Source organism: Papio anubis, chromosome 3 (assembly GCF_008728515.1).
Source record: "Papio anubis isolate 15944 chromosome 3, Panubis1.0, whole genome shotgun sequence".
NCBI lineage: Eukaryota > Metazoa > Chordata > Mammalia > Primates > Cercopithecidae > Papio > Papio anubis.
The window spans coordinates 76,672,903-76,689,258 of NC_044978.1; the positions used below are offsets into that span (position 1 = coordinate 76,672,903).

The 16,356-nt window shown below is 39.7% G+C and overlaps 1 protein-coding gene across 1 annotated transcript; it reads right to left on the reverse strand.

Annotated features, from left to right (window-relative positions):
* Positions 1-1,535: 1,535 nt before the first annotated feature.
* Positions 1,536-5,129, reverse strand: LOC101006177 (TOX high mobility group box family member 4-like). The gene is given in 2 exon segments (XM_021938731.2): positions 1,536-4,515; positions 4,517-5,129. Coding segments are annotated over 2 exon segments (1,821 nt in total). The 5' UTR covers positions 4,768-5,129; the 3' UTR covers positions 1,536-2,945.
* Positions 5,130-16,356: the final 11,227 nt, after the last annotated feature.

Genomic DNA, 16,356 nt, shown 5'->3' on the forward strand with positions numbered 1-16,356 from the left:
TTTTTTTGTATTTCTGTGGGGTCAGTGGTAATGTCCCCTTTTTCATTTCTGATTGTGTTTATTTAGATCTCATCTCTTTTTTCTTTATTACTCTAGCTAGTGGTCTGTGAATCTTATTTATCCTTTCAAATATGAAACCCCCAGATTCATTGGTCTTTTGTATGATTTTTCACATCTCAATTTCCTTCAGTTCAGCTCTCATTTTGGTTACTTCTTGCCTTCTGCTAGTTTTGGAGTTGGTTTGCTCTTGTTTCTCTAGTTTCTCTAGGTATGATGTTAGATTGTTAATTTCATATCTTCCTAACTTTTTGATGTGGGTGTTTAGTGCTATTAACTTCCCTCTTAACACTGCTTTGGCTGTGTCCCAGAGAGTCTGGTATGTTGTATCTTTGTTCTAATTAGTTTCAAAGAATTTAATGATTTCTGCCTTAATTTCATTGTTCACCCAAAGGTCATTCAGTAGAAGATCAGTTAATTTCAATGTAATTGTATAGTTTTGAGTTATTTTCTTAGAATTAATTTCTATTTTTTATTGTACCATGTTCTAAGAGTGTGTTTGGCATGATTTTGGTTTGTTGTTTTAGTTTTCTGAGGGTTGTTTTATGGCAATTATGTGGTCAATTTTAGATTATGTGCCATATGCAGATGAGAAGAATGTATATTCTGTTGTTTTTAGTTGGAGAGTTCTATAGATGTCTGTTAGGCCCATTAGGTCAAATGTAGAGTTCAGGCCCCGAATATCTTTGTTAGTTTTCTGCCTTGTACTGATCTATTTTCAAATTCACCAAACCTTTTCTGAGCTGTGTTCAGCCTACTGGTAAGCACATAGAGTGAAATCTTCACTGTTGGTATTATATGTGTATGTGTGTTCATTTATTTCAAGCATTCCCATTTGACTCTTTTAAAAATAGTTTGTGTCTTTACTGAACTCCCTGTCTGTTCATGCATGCTGTCCACATTTTCTATTAAATTTCAGAATTAATCAGTGTGATTTTAAAATCTCTGTACAATACTCTCAACATCTGGGTCATCTCTGAGTCTGGTTCTGTCAATTGCTTTATCTCTTGACAATGGATTGTTTTGGCATGCTCTTAAATTCTCCTATTATTTGAGTGAATGCTGGACATCCTTTGTGGAAGAATGATAGAAGCTGAGATAAATAATATTTACACCTGGAAATGGACATGCATTTTCTTTTGCTTGGCTGTTTTGTTGGGCATTGAGTTAGTCTAGGCAGACATACACTGGGTTTGGGTTTTATTGTTGCTCTCATTATCTTCATTGCAGTGCTAGCTCTGAATTTCTTCAGTGGTGGGCTGATGCTTCTTTGTGCTTAGAGTGGGGCAGGCCTTGGATAGTGGAGGTTTTCATCTTTGTTTTGTTTTTTCTCATTGTTTCTGCTCTATCCTCAGCTTTCTGTGCTCCTTCCATATCCGTACCATGGTGGTGGTGGGTGGGTGGGTGGGGGGGGAATCTGTTTCCCTGTTCTTTATCCTTCTTCAGTGGTAAAATACTATTGCTTGTTATTGTGGACTAGGTTTATCGTGGGAAGAGGGAATTTTTATTTTCCTAACATAGTTTCAATTTTAGGCAGACTTGCATGCCTGTGTCTCAGAAATGAAGCCTCATCAGTGTTTCTTGCCTACCCTTTCTCATAGTGCCTGTTGAACTCCGATCTGTGGGTCATTGGGCCATGGATAGAAAACAGTTTTCTGCCTGTTCCCAGAAGTAGCACACTTCTCCTTATACCAGTGCAGGATCCTGAGTCCAAGAGTTTTCCCTGCTTTTTCCTAGGGCCAGAGGACCTTTGCTTCTAGTCATCGACTAGAAGCAACAGAATTCTTGCCTTACCTCCAGTCATTTCAGGTTTTTTCTTTCTATGACAGAAGGATCCACGTAGCTGGATGGAGTTCATATCTCTTCCGCAGGGGCAACTGAAAATTTTCTCTGTGCCTGTACCACTGATGACCTCCTGCATGCCTATTCATCTCTAGATTTTCTCATGAGCCTCCAGTGGAGGGCAGTGAAAACGAGCTAGTAAATTAGGGCAAAATCATCTTGTGTCTTGGACTCTCAGTTATTTTAAACTGATACTTTAGTCCACAACTGGCTTTTAAGAATCTACTAAACTTTCAGCTGATTTCTTCTAACTGGCTTATATGGTGGTTGTCTCTTTTTTCTATGCTCTGCCAATGGCAAAAAAGTTTGCATGTCCTCTCTCTCATTGAAGGGGCTTGTAATTTTTTTGGAATTTAATTTATTTGGTTGGCCAGTAACCTTAGCTCTTCAGTGGGCTCATGAAAAGTTTGTGGATTTCCTGTCTTTTTCCAATTGCTAGGGTGAGAGTCATTTCTCTTATGATGTTTTACATCCTAAATGAAAGCAGAACTCTAGAAATTTAAACTTGAAATATAGAAAGAATACAATCAAGAAGACTTCATAAATTTTGTTAACGGCAAATCACCAGGGCAAGGATTCACTAGCTCCTGCTGTGAGGTTCCATTTGTTTCTGGTCTTGGATTTTCATGTGAGACCATTTCTTTTTCTTTTTTTTCCCCCTAGGCTCAAAGCTGAGTACACTCCCATCATTTTAATAATATTTTAGGTAAGCCCTATGACAATTATACTAACAAGTTTCTTCAACCCCACCACCACCCCTACCATCTCTATGCTTTGCTTGCCCATACTCCCTTCACCCTTTCATCTGCTATTACCACTGTTATTTCTACTTGTGGTTGAAAGTAAAAAGCATCTCCAGATTACAGCAAGTTCAGTGACCCTGCTCCATAACCTGGCCTCTGCTGAAGGGAGAAAATGGGGGGAAACATGAACAACCATCATGGGTTGTGATCAGGCACTACCAGAAGCCCAGCTTGTGTTTCAAAAACAGGCTCTTGGACATGTTCCCAGCAGATAACTCTTCACTGGCTTGGAGAACAGGAGGACTATTTCACAAACACCACTGTGTTTGAATTTCTAGAGGCTACCCAGATCAAGAATACATCCCTGCAGTGTTTCACCACACACTCATTGCTGCAGTATTCATTGTTCCAGTCCTTACTCACAGTGGAAGTGTTCTCACAACCAGAACTCAAACATCGAAGCTGGGGTGAGAGTGCCACAGGAGACCCACTCACCAATTCAACATCTATCTGAGAAGGGGACTAAACCTCAGGAACTACATCTGTGATCATCTCACAGATAGTCTCAGGAGAAGTTGCCTCCACCGTATGGGCCTCAGGGCTATTGTTCATAGGCTGCTCAGGACTACTTTCCACAGTTGGTGGGACTAAAGTAGTCTGCACTTTCAAAGTGGGTAGAGACACACTCTTGATCTGCAGAGGAGATAGCTGTTGCTGTAAATTGATTCAAACTTTCTGAGGTGGAGGCTGTTTTATGGCCTGGAGTGGAGGAGGCTGCTGTGAAATAGTAACTTGCTGCTGAGTCGGAGGCTGTGGCATCTGTTGTAATGGAGGGGGCTGTAGTCGGGGTGGAGGCAGTTGCATAGAAGCAGCAGCAGCTGCTGTTGCCTGCGACACTGACCAAGTGACAATCTGGGCTTGTTGACTGGGCTGGATAGTAGCTGTACTGGTTTGGCCTAGTTGGAGCCCCTGGGAGGTCACCACTGTGGCTGGGATAACAGTAACCATCCCTCCTTGAGACATAGTAATGGAAGAGGGCAACGTTTGTTTGGTAATAATCAACTTGGTGATATTGGGCTGACTCCCAACTCCTGAAGATGCCTGGTTTGCCACATAGGATGAAAGGGTGGAGTTAACAGTGGTTGGGAACAGGGCAGGGGGCTCTATTGAAGCTGGTGCTGGAGATGCTGGGTCAACAGTAGCCATAGGAGATGGAGAAGGAGTTTGTGATGGTGGTGCTGGATCCAATTCAACTGTTTCCACAGTGGCCTGACACTCTTGGTTGTCTATGTAAGCAGTCAATGCCTTCAGATACTCTTTCTTGGCAGCCTCAGTTTTCCTCTTATATACCTGTTTTTGCTTCTCTCCAAGACTATCCCACATGGAGGCCACAATTTTTGAAACCTCACCAAAAGTGGCATTAGGATTCTGTCCCTTGATGGCAGCCTGTGTATCACGAAAGAATAAAGCATATGCTGAAACTGGTTTCTGAGGTTTATTAGGATCTTTCTTTTTTCTCTTCTTTGGGACCTTCTGCTTTTTCCCTGCTTCCACCACCACTGTCTTCTGGCTGTGAAGTTGCCTCCGGAAATCCTCAACACCATCCTCGTGAAGTGAACTAGTAGGTGAAGGGGTGGTTGAAAGACGATCTTCAGGTGACTGGGCAGGTGGCAGGATGGTGCCACCCCCTGAGTTCAAACCCAGTTGGAAACTCAGTTCTGACTGATCAATGGTGGTCAACTGGCTATGCCCTATCAAGTCAGATGTCATGTCTGTCATTGGTACATCAATTGTAACAGGTGAGTTGGCACTATACTGAGTTCCTATAGAGTAGTCCAAGTCCATGATCAAGCCTTCACCGAGGATCCCCGCACTGCTCCATCAAGCCATGGGTCATACCCACAGGTATGTTCAATGTCTGGACCCCATACTGGGCTGAAAAACTGCCATTCTGTGAAGAGGAAGGGTCTGCCAGGTCATCAAAGTGGTCAACCACATCGGAAACAGCCAATGAGGGATCAGAATCCAAGGAGATAGGTGGGATTTCAAATTCCTCATCACCCAAGCTTGGTGTATGGAATATCTCAGCCCCTGACAGGAAGGGGTGTGAAGGCCCTGTGATCATCAGGTTAATGTCATTTCCTCTGGGAAACTCCCATCTTCACACAACCGCTCCTACCGTCTCAGACCGTCATCGCTCCCACCGTCCCCACTGGACTCGGAACTGTGAGACCACTTCTTGTATCATGTGTGTCCTATTTAACTTTCCTTAAACAAGCCTGTGTTCCTTGCATCTAAAAACCTTAAAACGTGTTTGAAATCCAGCATCTCAGAACCAGGAGCACATCGAACTCACATTATGTGGTAGGCAACACTCTAAAGATGCCCTCCTCCCAGATTCTTACCTCTTGGTTGTTCAAACAGTAATGCAGGTACTGCTGTAAAGGAATTTTGAACAAATAAAGTCCCAAGTCAGTTAACTTAATTAATTAATAAATAATTAATACTTATTAGTTAATAAGTATTAATTAATTAAGACAGAGTCTCTCTTTGTAGCCCAGGCTGAAGTGTAGTAGTGTGATCTCAGCTCACTGCAACCTCTGCGTACTGGGTTCAAGTGATTCTTATGCCTCAGCCTCTTGAGTAGCTGGGATTACAGGCGCGAGCCACCACGCCTGGCTAATTTTTGTATTTCTAGTAGAGACAAGGTTTCACCATGTTGCCAAGGCTGGGCTTGAACTCCTGACCTCAAGTGATCTGCCTGTCTCAGTCTCCCAAAGTGCTAGGATTACATGTGTGAGCCAACACGCCTGGTCGAAAGTCAGTTAACTTTAAAATGTGGGTATTGTCCAGGTGGGCCTGACTCAATTAGTTGACCCCTTTTAAAGCAGAAAGTTTTCTATGACTGGAAGCCAGAGAAGTCAGAGAAATCTGAAGCATGAGAAGGATTTAGTGTGCTGTTGTTGGCCTTGATGCTGGACAGGTTCCGTACAAGGACCACAGAGTGGCTACAAGTAGCTGAGAGCAAACCTAGCTAATAGCCAACAAGGAAACAGCCACCTCTGTTCTACAACCACAAGGAACTGAATTTTACCAACAACAGGAATGAGATTGGAAGATGATCCCAAGCTCCAGAAGAGAACACAACCAGCTGACAGATTGGTTTTAGCCCTGTGATACCCTGAGCTGAGGTCCCAGTCATACCATCCGGGATTTCTGACCTATAGAACTGTGAGATAATGAACAGGTATTGTTTTAAGCTCCTAAATGTCTGGTAATTTGTTAGGCAGCAATAGATGACTAATGCATGTTGATTTCAAGTGAATGGGACTCTCTGGAGATGTGTGAGGCTGCAACCCTTAATGTAAATAATTTTGTGACCATGTGTTATCAGAACAAATACTTTTGGAAAACCACATTTTCATAATCAAGATGAAAGATTAATGATGTTGAGTGGACTTACAGCAGAGACCAATCACAGAAAGCACGGAGGCAACACTATGAAACAAAACTTGAATACTTAAGTGTGGAGGTTAATGACACAGAAAGCAGATTCTATCAGTAAGTGAGAATTAAAGCAACTGGCATTCATCTAAGAACTAATCTTAGCTCAAGTGGAAAGCACAACTAATACTGCTAACTCTAACTCTGCTTTGGTTTAAAGGATGATAGTATGGTGGATAAATAATGATAAAAAACAATAGCAACAACAACCATTGATGAAACATTTACTCTGTGCCAGGTACCATCCTAGCAATGTTACATGTGCTCTTTCTAACTCTCACAAAACTTTTGAAGTTGATACTATTAATCATCTTTTAACCTTTGGGTAGTGGTAATGAAGAATGATCCTGAGATTAATCAGGAAAGAAACGGGAAACAAAGGCAGCATTTTGGCACAGGAAGTTTAAATGCCTGTTTTAGTTTCATGATGTGCCTTTAATCTTGGAGTCTCAATAATCGTTAGCTGCTCTGGATAAAGGAGGAACCACACTCTTTAATTCATGAAACTTGAAGAACACCCTTCTCAATGCACTTAAAACACCTGGTTTCTGAGCCAGAATCACTAAATTAGGCCCTCTTTATCACTTGTTTTAAAAGTAATTCATGCTTTATCTGAAGCATATCATGTAATAATACATATAATATAGGTTAAAAACATTTACTGATCTTAAAAAATTGGATTATCAGTACATTTGGGTCACATGGTAGTAGAGTACTCCTGGAGATAATGATGCCCTATTCCTTCAGTCTAAGAACAGATGGCAATTAATTTCTCCAGCATTATCTGGTTTACAGATATATAATAGTGATAAAAATCAACAATAATAAAATACTGGTAGCCATTATTTTTCACCAGTTTTATTCATGTACCACAAATGGTTTAATTTTCTTAATTAAATCAGCACTAAAATAAAAATCATAGAAAAGAAGACGGGCTGAATCTCCCTAAGCGATAGAGCACTCAAGCATTTTTACTTTTTCACTGAGACAAAAAACAAAAGCAAATAAACAAACAACAACAAAAAAAACCCTGTCTGCCCAGGAGCTAATCCATTTTCCACACTCATTATCATTCAGATGAGTCTTTTGTAAGACAAAGATGTCAGCATAGCTTCTTTCAGTGTCTGAGAACGCCTTTCTTATTTGGATTGTACAAATAAAGAGGACCCTCTGGATCTAATTAAGAGATTTTTCACCTGCCATCATTCATTCATTCAGTTCACAAACATTTATGGAACACGTGCTATATTCAAGGCACAATGTTAAATACTGTATTACACTAAGAGTTATGCCACAATGGGTCAATCATAAAACCACACTCTTAATTAATCTTGCGATTTTTAATGATTTAATTCTTTCATTCAGCAAGGCCTTATTAACAACCAAGTGCCAGGCTAGGCACTGGGGCTGCCAAAATGAACTCACAATCTCTGCTCTCACGTGCTCATAATCTAATGGGGGGAGGCAGAGACATAAACAAGTAATTACTGTGCAATTGAGGTCCTACTGTAAAGGTCTGTGATGGTGTAATGGAGCCTGTGTGTGTGTGTGTGTGTGTGTGTTAGTGTTACTAGAGGGGAGTAGTGGAAGAGTCAGAGAAGGTCTTCCTGGAGAGATGACCCTTGAAGGACAAGTAATAGTTTCCCAGGGGAGGGAGGATAGAATGTTCTGGGGAATGTAGGAGTGAATATACCAGATACAGGGAAGGGCTTTGGAAGACATTTGTGGGAAGTCACATCATATCTGGGGAATTGCAGTCACATATGGCTGGGAGGATATGGAACTACCTGGAGATGAGATTGGAGAGATATGGAATGAGAGAATTACGTTTGAGTATTATTTAGGTCAAGCCAGATGAATTTACCAATATTAGACTATTTTGACTTACAAAAACAGCAATTTAGAGAATATTTCAGGATGATATAATAATGATGTACAAGCACCAGTAAATAACCACACAAACATAATTTATTATAATTGTTATTGTTACTGTTATTATTTGCACTTCTCACTCCCTACCCTGATCAGAAATGGCTTCTCCCTAGGTCCAAGGCTGTTCCGTCTGTCTGGGGGAGGTTCTGGGTTCACATGCAGTGAACTAATCTTGGTTGCCACGGTTGGTGAGAGTGGGACTGAGTAAATGAATTTATCGGACTACACTGGAAAAACAGTTGGAGTAATAATGACAATAAAACCCTGTATTTATTTTGTTTTGTTTGAGGTGGAGTCTCGCTCTGTTGTCCAGGCTGGAGTGCAGTGGTGTGATCTTGGCTCACTGTAACCTCTGTCTCCCGGGTTCAAGCGATTTTCCTGCCTCAGCCCCCCAAGTAGCTGGGATTACAGGCATGTGCCACCATACCTGGCTAATTTTTGCATTTTTAGTAGAGACAAAAACCCTATAGTTGAACACCAAAGAGTGCCAGCCACTGTGCTAAGTCCCTCATAGGCATTACCTCTATTCCTCACAGCAAAACCCAGGTAGAGATTTTTATACCCGTTTTACACATGGACACTCCAAGGCTCTAAAGAGGCCAGGCAACTTGCTCAGTGCCACTCTGCTAGTGAGCAGCAGAGCTGGGACTATTCCTGTCTAATTTCACCAGACACTCCCCTTCAAGGAGGCCTAGTGAGAGTGACTGCAGTGGAACTAGAGAGGACCTAATCACCAGCTGAGTTTAAAGACGATTGCCCTGAGAAGGAAAGACCTGAAAGTGAGTGAAGCCCTGTGAATTACTTCAGAGTGTCAGAAATCTTTGTTTCTAAATTTCAGTTTTTTCTCCTTAGAAAGCGAGAAAGAGGAGAGTGTAGAAGATGGGGATGAGGCACAAAAGAGGCATTTGGGTAATATGGGGAGAAAAGTGAGCACCCACTCTTATCCTCTACATCCGTGCTGGCAGGGGATCAGTTGGGTCTAGAATTTAACTCTTTCTTTGCTGTGGCAAGAACAAAGCTCATTCTGCTTAGCAAAGTCCTTCTCACCAACAGCTACATAACAGGGAGGAATACTGTGTGGCCATTCTAGGACAAAAATATTTCACTTGATTTATTCCCCTAAAAGATTGCATGGGAAAGAATGTGTGATCAAGAAAATACAACGTTAAAACTGGAAACATGTTACTAAGGAAGTATTCTTAACCTTTGAAGTTAGACAACATTTTCATCACTTTGGGATGGCGGGCCGGTTGAGACTCTGAAGTTCCCGTAGTTTTGTCATCGCGAAGCCACCCAGCACACCATAATACACAGTGGGAACAAAGCCTCTGGAGGCCCCTGTGATCCACGAGCACAGTGTCTCATCTATTATCCAAGTGGCCTGTTCTAGAAACCATCTTTTGGGTGTGTCTTCTCATTTGTTTCTTCTGTCTCCCATGCTGAGAGTGATGACAAGGGTCATTTCTCGTTAATGTTGTGGACACTGCACTCAGAGTGACCTTTCTCACTGAGAAACAGCCTTTCACAGTCTGGATTTTAAACAGTTTTCTCAAAAAAAAAAAAAGTGAGTGTATTTCTTTAAAGATCACACTTTGAGTTTAGAGTTAGATGCCTGTAGCTCTCTCAGTCTTTTTGTAAGAAATATAATTTTGTCAGGGTCTGAAAGAGAAAATAACTCTAGGATGATTTTGCAGGAGCAAAGAGAAGTAATTTTCAGCAAAGTGGAATATATCATTAATCTTTCCAATGGAAAACATTATAGTAAATCAATAAATCACTTAGAAAGGTTTCTACTCCCTCCTGGCCATTCCATGGGTCAGTTGTGCCAACTTATAAAATGCTTCCTGAAAACAATATTTTATTGATAACTGGAATGATTGTTATAAAACATTAACTTTCCTAAAGTATATTTTTTAGTCATCTTTTTAGCATTTGAGCTGCACTGTTGTTGGTGGATGTTCTGCGCATGGCATTTTTAGCACAAGGAGGTAAAGCAGTTGACAAATGCCAAAGGACCAATGTGCTTAATGCATCTGGAGCTGTGTCTCAATCTAATTTTTAAGTTATTGATGCCAAAGTTTGGCCTTCTCTCAGCATCTGGAACAATTTGGAGCTGTCTGTTTCCCAATCATCAGCTACTACATAGCCACTAGCTAGTAACAAAAATTTGTTATTGGCCTAAGTAGGATGCATCTTAAGCAATAGTCTTACTTGTGATTCTTTGCATTTCCCCGCTCCCCTCTCATAATCAAGAGTTGAGTGTAATAAAAGCTGATACTTGGCAATGCAGAGTTTTAGAGATGCCAAGTTTAATTCACTGTTACAGGTTGTCTAAAGATGCTTAGGGATAGCTTTTTGTTGAGTGTGTGTTCCAGGTCAGCTTAGACAGTGCAGACTGTGCCACAGGGATGGAGGGAGGAAACAAGGCAGGAGGGGACGACATCAGGTCGATTCTGTGGCAGGTTATCAAGATCATGCTGAATGGTGGAGCCCTCTCTAATATCCAGCTCCATCTCAGATCATCTTCCTTAATACTTGGCTCAACGTCCTAGGACCTAGACATTTTCAGGTGCCTCTGGCAGAACAATTTATAGTTTTGAGTCTTGGCACATGGCATATTTCAAAGACTTCTGGGGTCCATTGCTCTTAATCTTTATTTATACTCATGGAAGGATCCTGCCAACTTGTGTATAGTGGGGCAAAGAGGCCAGCCACTCAGAGAATGCTTGTGTGCTGGCCTGGCCTGGCCTGGTCTGGCTCCTCTGCACGAGCGTGCCCCAGAGGCTGGAGAAGGATACAGCTGGCCAGAGGCTCCTGTCCCTCATCTCCTGTCCTCTCTGATGCAGGTGGCTCAGTGACTGCTGTCCTGCGCGAGGGAACATTGCCCATGATCCAGGTGCTCGGTCCAGAGAGAATGTTCCCTATTGAAATCATGTTGGGAACATAGCCCTTCAAAGCCAGTCGCTGTGGGTCCTTCTGTTATTGGGAGAGACCATGTCAAATGTTTAACAAAAGTGTTTCAGCAGTCTCTCTCCTTTTTGTGATTTGTGTAGAAAAAGAAGGTTAAATCTGGTGTCTGTCCTTAGCAGAGAAAACAGATACTCCAGTGCTGTCTCTTATTTTTACAGCATACTTGGAGAATGTACAGTTGATTAAGATATGTAAAGTTTGAAAATTAAGTTAAAAGTAAAGAGATCGGGCATTCTTTGATTTGAAATCCTTTTGGCTAGAAAAATGGTTTGTACTTTAAGAAAGAACTTGGTGTGGCAAAGTATGAGTGAAAAATAAATAGTGAAGAATTTTCTAACAACAGTGTTGCCTGAAATGCATGGGAACCTAAAAAACAAACAAACAAACAACAACAAAAAAAACCAACTCAGAAACAATTCTTTCTCTTTAACCTGTACCATTTCCAGTGTAAGGTCTGAATGGCAAAACTTTATGCATTTATTTAATCTAAAATTAAATACTTTGATATTTATACTTATCTTTTTCTTTTTGAACATTACTTTTGAAAGTGAATATAACACAGTTACAGATTCAATTATATAAAAAATATTTTCTGTAATATGATAAATATGTGCCTCAGCATCGTAAATTAAAGGCTGTATCCTAGCCTTTCGTTGTGAGCTCATTTCTATATGAGATTCATTTAAAATTTTATTACTATGTAGATCACACAATGGAATAACAGTGTTAATAACTTGATACTGTAGCTGCAGGATTTGTAACCTACTCTTCTGAAGCTAACAGCCCTAGGGCCAACGGCTGCTCATTTATTTCACCATATTTAAATCAATTGTAGAGGCAGTCAGACAATAAATTGTGTGTCCATCTCTAGTAATAAAATTGGCATCTCAAACAGCAGAGACTTGTACAAAGATTTTACAGCTCCCCTTTTGGGATGGATTCTTCTTTGTACTATCTCCTGCAGGGGAAAAAAATGTGCTTAGATGTAAAATAACATTTTTTTTTCTGTTCTCTTGTTAAATTCTCTGTCTTACCACTGTATAGTTGAGCCCAATGATTTTAGCTTCTGTAAAGCTCCCACTTACTGCTTGAGGGGAATTCTTTTGTCTGGGCAATGGAACAAGATAACCGACTTAATCCTCCTAGTAACACGTGAGTCGCCATGTATCATTTTAATCTGCAAAACACTAGGGCTGAGTACTGTCACATGCTGATTTTACTTTTCTATGAGAAAGTGACTCCCTGGCTCAATGATGGATTGCTTGTTCTCTTTAAACAACAGTCAAGATGGTGAATGCCCTGGGGTGATAGACAGAGTGTGCAATGGGAATGGGGGCAAATCTGATGGCCCGGTTCAAGTTCACCTGACAAAGCTGGAGCAGTTTGCAAGCAGCATTCGAGAAAGGATTATTCACACTTGCATTATATTTTTGAATGCATTTTTCTCCTTGTGCAGCTGCAAAGCTCCCTCACACTGAAGGTTTATGCACCATAATAAAGAGATTTATTTTTTTTTCTCTCACCCTCTCTTGCTTGCTTCTTGTACTTTACACCTAGTTTCTACTGAACTGTTCAGGCAGAGGATATCTGTATATTCAAACTACACAGGACAAATATCATCTTCAAAATAATAGCACTGCTAAAAGACAGTAACAAAAGCCTGACATTTCTGATATCTGAAGAAACAAAGATTGTCTCTCCTTAAGTTGAAATCAACTCCTCAAACTTTGCTTTTCAAATATTGTTATTTTGAAACTCAACTCACTCCACAAGCAAAAGATTAAAATAAAAGTCAATTTCTTAGTTCAACTTAGAAAAATACTGAAGTTTTCCTAAGAATTACTTGAAAATTTTTCAATATCTTGTTTGCTATGAGACAAATAGTAAAGAATGGAGGGAGAAAAATCAGAAAAGTTTAAACACAAGGAAGCAAAATAAGTTTCTTGATAAGTTAGAGGAAGGACTGAGAAAATGCTATTTCTTTTTCTTTCCAACTTTTCATCCTTCCATCCATCCACTCATCTGCCCACACCCTACATTGTTGTAAAATGGTTTTCTGAAGCCTGGAGAGCTCAGACGTTCTTTTCTTATTGCCTCTCATCCTATGTAGCAGGAGTTAGTAAGCTAATCAGCACTTACTGATCATCTAAGATGCAAATAATTCTTATTGGTATTTCATATTATTATGCAGAACTATAATAAGCCAGGGCTAGGGAGTACCAAGAGGCACAAGGCCTAGTTCATTCAGGCTGGTGAGATACAGCCATCTCCAAGGTGCCCTCGGTGATCCCCACCTGCTGGTATCCATGCCCTTTTGGTCCCCTCCCACACTGTACAAGGGTTGGTCTGTGTGACCAGTGACCAAAAGAGTACAAATGTGGTGATATGTTACTTCAGAGGCAAGATTAGGTTATAAAAGACACTGTGGCTTCCGCCTCTCTCTCCCTTCAATTTTTCCCGCTGCCATGTTGTTCTATGGACAGGCCCACATGGTGAGCCTCTGACCCACAGCCAGCAAGGAAGAGGTCTCCTTGCCAAAAGCTGTATGAGAGAGCTTGGGAGCAGATTTCTCAGTCCTGGGGAAACCTTCAGAGGACTGGAGCTGCAGCTGACATCCTGATTGCCAGCTTGAGAGAGACTGAGTCAGAACTACCCAGTGAAGCCACTCCTCCCCACCCTTTCTGATCTATAGAAACTGTAAGAATTAATAAATGTTGTTTTAATCCTCTATGTTTTGGGGTTGTCATGCAGCAATAGATAAATAATACACAAGATAATTATAATTGAACTACAGTAGATAATGTGATATAATTGTGTATTAGCTTCTATAATAATTGTGAAATGAGAGTTGCAGTTATTTTAAGACATCAAAAGAGGGGTACCTTACCTGGGTTGTGGTGGGGAGGGAAAGGGAATAAAGGATGTCAGAGAAGATTTCTTGAAGGAGGTGTTGGATGAGGTGAGTCTTCAAGGATAAGAAGACATGGGGTGTGATTGTTCTGGTAGGTATAAAAACAGCATGAAAACAGTTAATAAGTGACAAAGCATCGTATTGTGGTGTGGGAGGTGGCAGGATGAACTATAAACTGAAACTAGAAGTAGTTCAGTGTTTCTAGAGTGTAAATTGCAAGACTAGGAGTATTGATGGGCTAAGGAAGAAGGCTGTACATGCTCATCTAATAATGTGGACTTTTATTGGAAAAGAGAATCATTTGAATTTCTTGTTAAATATTACTTTTTGAGATAAGTAATACAAGCTTATTGCAGAAAATTTTGGAAACAAATGATAAAGAAGAAAATGAAATCCACTATAATAAGTTTACTAGGGAAAAACACTATCAGTATTTCAATATGCTCTCTCTCTATATATTTTTTCTATTTAGATGAACTCTCCAACAACCTGATGAACTTGAAAGTTTAGTCTTCTCTTGTCAAGCCTCCAGATGAGAACATAGTTTAACCAACACCTTGATTGCAGCCTGTGAGACTCTGAGCTGAGGATCAGCTAAGCTGTGCCCGGACTCCTGATGCACAGAAACTGTGAGATAATAAAATGTATGTTGGTTGAAGCTGCTAAGTTTGAGATATGCAGCAATAGAAAACTAATACTCTTTTCTATTCAGGCTTTCAGCTGCAGCACTCAACTTATCTGCTAATATTAAGGTCACCAGTGAACGCCACATTGCTAAATTCAAAAATTTAGTTCACAGTTTTCATCTGACTTATCTGTCAGTGGCATCTGACATAGTTGATCATTCCCTCCTTGATTCATATTCTTTGCTTGACTCAGAGGATTCCATCTTCTTTGTACTCTTTCTCCCTCTAAAACCCCCACTAGATGATGTTGGACCTTCTTTTCTCTTCATCTCTTAATCACTCATTTGTATTTTCTGTCCTTTTATCTTTCTGCTGCATTTTAGCTAATTCCTTCATCTCTCTTTCCATTTTAATAGTTCTTTCTTGAACTATGTCTAATCTGCTGTTTAACCTTTCTAGTAAGTTATATAGTCAATTACTGTATTTTTCATTTTCTAGAAAATCAATTTGACTTTTTAAAAACTAATCTGGCCTTTAAAAATGTTTATACAAAGCTTTGAACATTTTAAAAGAATACTGGATATTTATTGTTACTTTTATGCAATATATGAATGTATAACAACATTAAATAAAAGTGAATGTGCAACAATAGTAAGGGGAATGATAACCAACAATTTCTGGACAGTAATTTTCTCTTGGATAGAGGAGGAAGTAGAGATCAGAGATGGAGGCTTCAAAAACAGTATTACATTTAATTTCTTCAATCGGGTGTTGGGTATATGGGTGATGACATAAATAAAAATTTAAAGATATTTAAAAAATGTAATTTCTTGCAAATTCCTCTCAATAGTACTATTTCTGCTTTTTATAACTCAGAGATATACATTGCTACAAAATCTTTATTTCTCTAAAATTCCTAGTTATGCCAATGCCATCTCACTTAGCAGATATCCTAGCTTTTTGACTTAACAAAGAAAAGTGGGCTCTGAGGTGCTTTCCATCAATTTACTTCTTTATCACCTCCAATTTCCAGTTTTTTCACCCATTGTTGCTCTTCCTTTTCTTCTGTGTCGGTAGAAATAACCATATTTCTTTCTAAATGTAAATATCCTGAACTTTATTCCCAATTTCGTCTTCCACAAACAGGGATTCACAAACTTTTTCTGTAAAGGTCCATATAGTAAATATTTTTAACTTTGCAAAATCCTGTCTATGTCACAATGTTACTCAGTTCTGCTATTGTAACACAAAAGCAGCTGTAGGTAGAACATAATTGAATAAGTGACTGTGTTCCAATAAAATTTTATTTACAAAAACAGATGTCGGCAGCTTTGACCTCATGTATCATAGTTTGTTGACCCCCTTCTACAACATCTCAAAGGTCACTCTGTCAATTAACAGCCTCTTTTTGCTGTCAGCAATCTTTTTTCACTGTTCTGTCTTTCACCCCCAAAATTGTTTTTTTTTTCTTGATTTTTTTCTGCTGGATTTCACACTGCTGAATGCTCCTCCTTATATTCTTTCCTGATTAGTTTGTTTGATACCAATCTTGGTTTTCATCTTCTTTGTCTATTGATTCTTCAAACTTTTCTTGGTATTTCTTCCTTTCTATGACATTACATTTAAGAATTTTTTTTTTTTTGGAGATTTAAAAATATATAGAAAAGTAGAAAGACTGGTACAGTGAATTGCTATGTAACCATCTCCCTTCAACATTAACCCCAAAGAGTCAAGCTGCTTTCATATCTTTTTCCAAATTTTTCTTTTGGTT